General features: G+C 34.1%; 1 protein-coding gene and 1 long non-coding RNA gene across 3 annotated transcripts in view; one reads left to right on the top strand and one right to left on the bottom strand.

Moving 5' to 3' along the window:
• The first annotated feature begins 223 nt into the window (after positions 1 to 223).
• LOC103519246 (mitochondrial import receptor subunit TOM7 homolog) lies at positions 224 to 2,064 on the top strand. 2 transcript variants are annotated; one of them, XM_026830809.1, is made up of 3 exons: positions 224 to 492; positions 1,039 to 1,079; positions 1,638 to 2,059. In XM_026830809.1, exons 1-3 carry the CDS (start codon positions 384 to 386, stop codon positions 1,653 to 1,655), a joined length of 168 nt encoding a protein of 55 aa, XP_026686610.1. In that variant the 5' UTR covers positions 224 to 383; the 3' UTR covers positions 1,656 to 2,059. The 2 variants fall into 2 exon arrangements, with proteins under 2 accessions (XP_026686610.1, XP_008482554.1); XM_008484332.3 differs by having other exon boundaries at positions 231 to 492; positions 1,039 to 1,084; positions 1,643 to 2,064.
• Positions 2,065 to 2,297: 233 nt separating this feature from the next.
• LOC113471569 overlaps positions 2,298 to 3,262 on the bottom strand; it is a 13,837-nt gene continuing 12,872 nt past the window's right edge. Inside the window, exon 2 of the long non-coding RNA XR_003394213.1 lies at positions 2,298 to 2,636. This is a non-coding gene — a long non-coding RNA (uncharacterized LOC113471569). The remainder of the gene's footprint in view (positions 2,637 to 3,262) is intronic.

Here is a 3,262-nt window from a genome sequence, read left to right as displayed (position 1 = left end):
GCTCAGGGGACTTCAGCTCAGGTTATTAGTTATTACAAACACCTGTTTAAGCACTTTTCAATTTTCCACACCTACATTTCTCTGTCACACTTTTTTATTTTTCTGGTAGGATTTTTTTAAAATTTCGCGGCAACAAGGTCCGTTCACACGAGTGCGCTGCAAAGAGAGCGTGATTTGTAAACATAACCTCAAAATTTTCTTCAGTCTGCAAAAGTGAAAAGTGGGAAAATTTAAATTTTTCGAAAATTCAAATTTTGGGAAGTGAAAGAAAATTTTTGGTCTTTGGTCTTCGCCTCTTTGGGATCTCTTTAATCTCTTGTGATCATTTCTTGTCTGCAGATACTGCCGAATCACTCTGATTTTATAAACCACCAAGTTCCAAAATGCCTGTCGTTGCTATCAACAAGGGAGCCAAGCAGAGGTTGGGCACAATCATCAACTTTGCAAAGAAAGTGTTTCACATAGGCTTCATTCCAGCAGTGATATATTTTGGTAAGAGATTCACCTCAGTTCAGTTTCCTCTCATAGGAACTAACCTATAAGAATTAGAGTGGGAGATATCATTTTCAGGGAAAATAAGTACCTCCATGCTTAGATGTGCAGAAGAACCTCGATTATATCAACTAATTAAGACCGAGGGTAGTTGAAATAATTAGATACAAAAGAACAAAATAGTCAATAAATACCCTATTTTGAACTGATTTTAGGGTTAAAATAATTGAGGTTTTACTGTACACTAAAACACAGTTCATTTCCATAGGATTCAAAAATTATAGGTTCAGAGCATTTTCAAGTGGTTTGAAAACTTGAAAATGTATACTTGAACACTGGTGAGCATACCTGAAAGCAGTACAGAAGAAAGAACAGCTAAGCAGTGCACACACTCATACATTACAAATATGGTCCATGTTTTTATGAAAGCGTCATTGGGACATGGGACTCATGGGAGTTTGCATGCTGTTTTAGTAATTACCTAATCCATTCCCAGTTATTCTGTATTTTTATCCCTGAGGTAATTTGTACTATTTATCATTTCAGGTCTCAAAAGTGGAGGAGAGGGAGGGGAACCACTGTCTGTGTTCAGGTAATTTTTTTTTCTGTGTTTTGTGTAAGGAGGTAAGTGTCTAAATCTTATATTATAAAAACGAGATCCATTCACAGTTCACATTTCATAGTTCACACACTGATCGCTCTATCTCGAGAACCACAACACCTAGAAAGCTGAAATTTGGTAGGAATATTCCTTTTATGGTCTAGGTGTGCAATAAGAAAGGATTTTGCGAAAATCTAAACCGATCCTGAGATAGGTATGATCAATTTTTCATCGCTAAAATCTCCATAAGAAATACACAGAAAGCAGAGTCTGCGGGAGAGAAAACTTTTCCTCGCTCGCCTAAATTTGAGTTTCGTTTATGTTTTTAGTTTGATAAAAATACAAGTTCGGCCATGCCTTTTCCACAAGCTTGGCCATGCCTCGGGATGAACTAGCGGGATTCCGGAGCGAAGCGACGGAATTCAGCTAGTAATATAATATGAGTGGGAATCTTCTTATATTTAAGGACTCATGAGTACTTATTATACAAGTTTAACACAAAGAGCAACTCATTCTAATGCCTGACTCCATTCCTCTGTTTGGTTTCAGTTTGATCTGGTGAATGTACAAAGGAAATTCTGCAATGTGATTATGTTTAATTTTTAATTATATTACATATTTATCATTCCTGTTATCACTGTAGTTATAGAAAAATATAAACGGATGGAGTTTAGTTTTGGTAGATTTAGGTTCTCAGTTGAACTTGGTTTTTCCTAATCCTACCAAAGGACTGTAATGTATGAACATAGGTAACCTAATGTAACCTAATAAGTCTTGTCATTGGTTTGATTCAGATTCATCCATATGGTGAAGGGGTTTTTCCAATCTAAGGATGAAACAAAATGTGATGAAAAGCATTAGCAAAATTTTATTCATAGATAATGTAACAAGTCCAATGTAATTCACTAATAAAGTGGGACTGTTAGTCCCATACAGAAGATGTTCCAACACTACCTATAATTTGAACTGGACTTGAAGTTTTCATTTTCCTCTTTTTGATCAATCAACAGTAGGGCCTTAGAATAATGTTTAATAAGTACTTCCTTTAACCTAAAAATCCTAAAATATATTCACAGAAACAACACCAAAATTAGTATATTGAATAATTTTTAATTATATTTCAGCATTAAAACTAAAAACAATATAAACCTATTTAAGCCTAAATTAACGGACAAGGTACACACACATAATACTTTGAATATTTTCTGGTAAGTATAGTAAAATCTGTCGAACATTTAGTCACTTATTTAAAGTGGTATATTATCAAACAAAATATTTAATAAATAAAATAGTAAATACAAATAACTCACATGGTAATAACTGGGTTTGGGGTTAAAAAGAAGAGAAAAAAAAATGTTTACCTACTTGGAAAAATCCAGATACATTATTGCACAATTTCGAGATAAACAAATAATGAAACTATCATCAAATGAGAGCAAGAAAATACTACAGTAACTACATAATTGAAGTGAACCAACACTAGGGCTTTAGATTCTTTAGAATAATATCCAATCCCAAATACATACCTATGGTTATGGAGGACCTACTATAAAGAAGGAGAGGATATCTGACACCCCTCTCTCCCCATTGCATAGGTATTTCATTTGACCAACAACAAAAAATACAAATAGATAAAAACTTCCACACTTAAGACTAGATACCACAGTTATCATCATTCCTGATTACACTATCCTTAAATTAGTATTAGTAGACATTGAAGCAAGCCTGAAACATTCTGGCATGTCCAGTAAATTTTTCATTTCAAATTCCTGAAAAGTACACACTAAATATTGTGGTTGTGCCCACAATCAATTGAGAAAGAAAAATATATAGTATCCGGTGGGGCCATAATAAAAACTCAGAGACCATACAAAGTTGGGTCTACAATCTCTTGTCTGTCTGTCTGTTTGTCTGTCTGTCTGTCTGTAAACAAAATATCTCGAGAACGGTAAGAGCCAGAGACTTGAAATTTGGTATGTAAATGTCAAATGTGACAAGGATGCGACACGAAACTTTTGGTTAGGATCGGTGCAACTGTCGCGACAAATTTCAAGATCAGAGCTCATTTGTGTGAGAAAATGTGAAAAAAATTTTTTTTTTTTTTTTTTTTTTTTTTTTTTGGCTTTATGGTTTTCTGGACAAAATTTGCACCACCATTTTCGTGATCCT

This window comes from Diaphorina citri, unplaced genomic scaffold, assembly GCF_000475195.1.
Source record: "Diaphorina citri unplaced genomic scaffold, Diaci psyllid genome assembly version 1.1 scaffold2622, whole genome shotgun sequence".
In the NCBI taxonomy this organism is placed as follows: domain Eukaryota; kingdom Metazoa; phylum Arthropoda; class Insecta; order Hemiptera; family Psyllidae; genus Diaphorina; species Diaphorina citri.
This window is presented reverse-complemented; position numbering and strand designations above follow the sequence as displayed.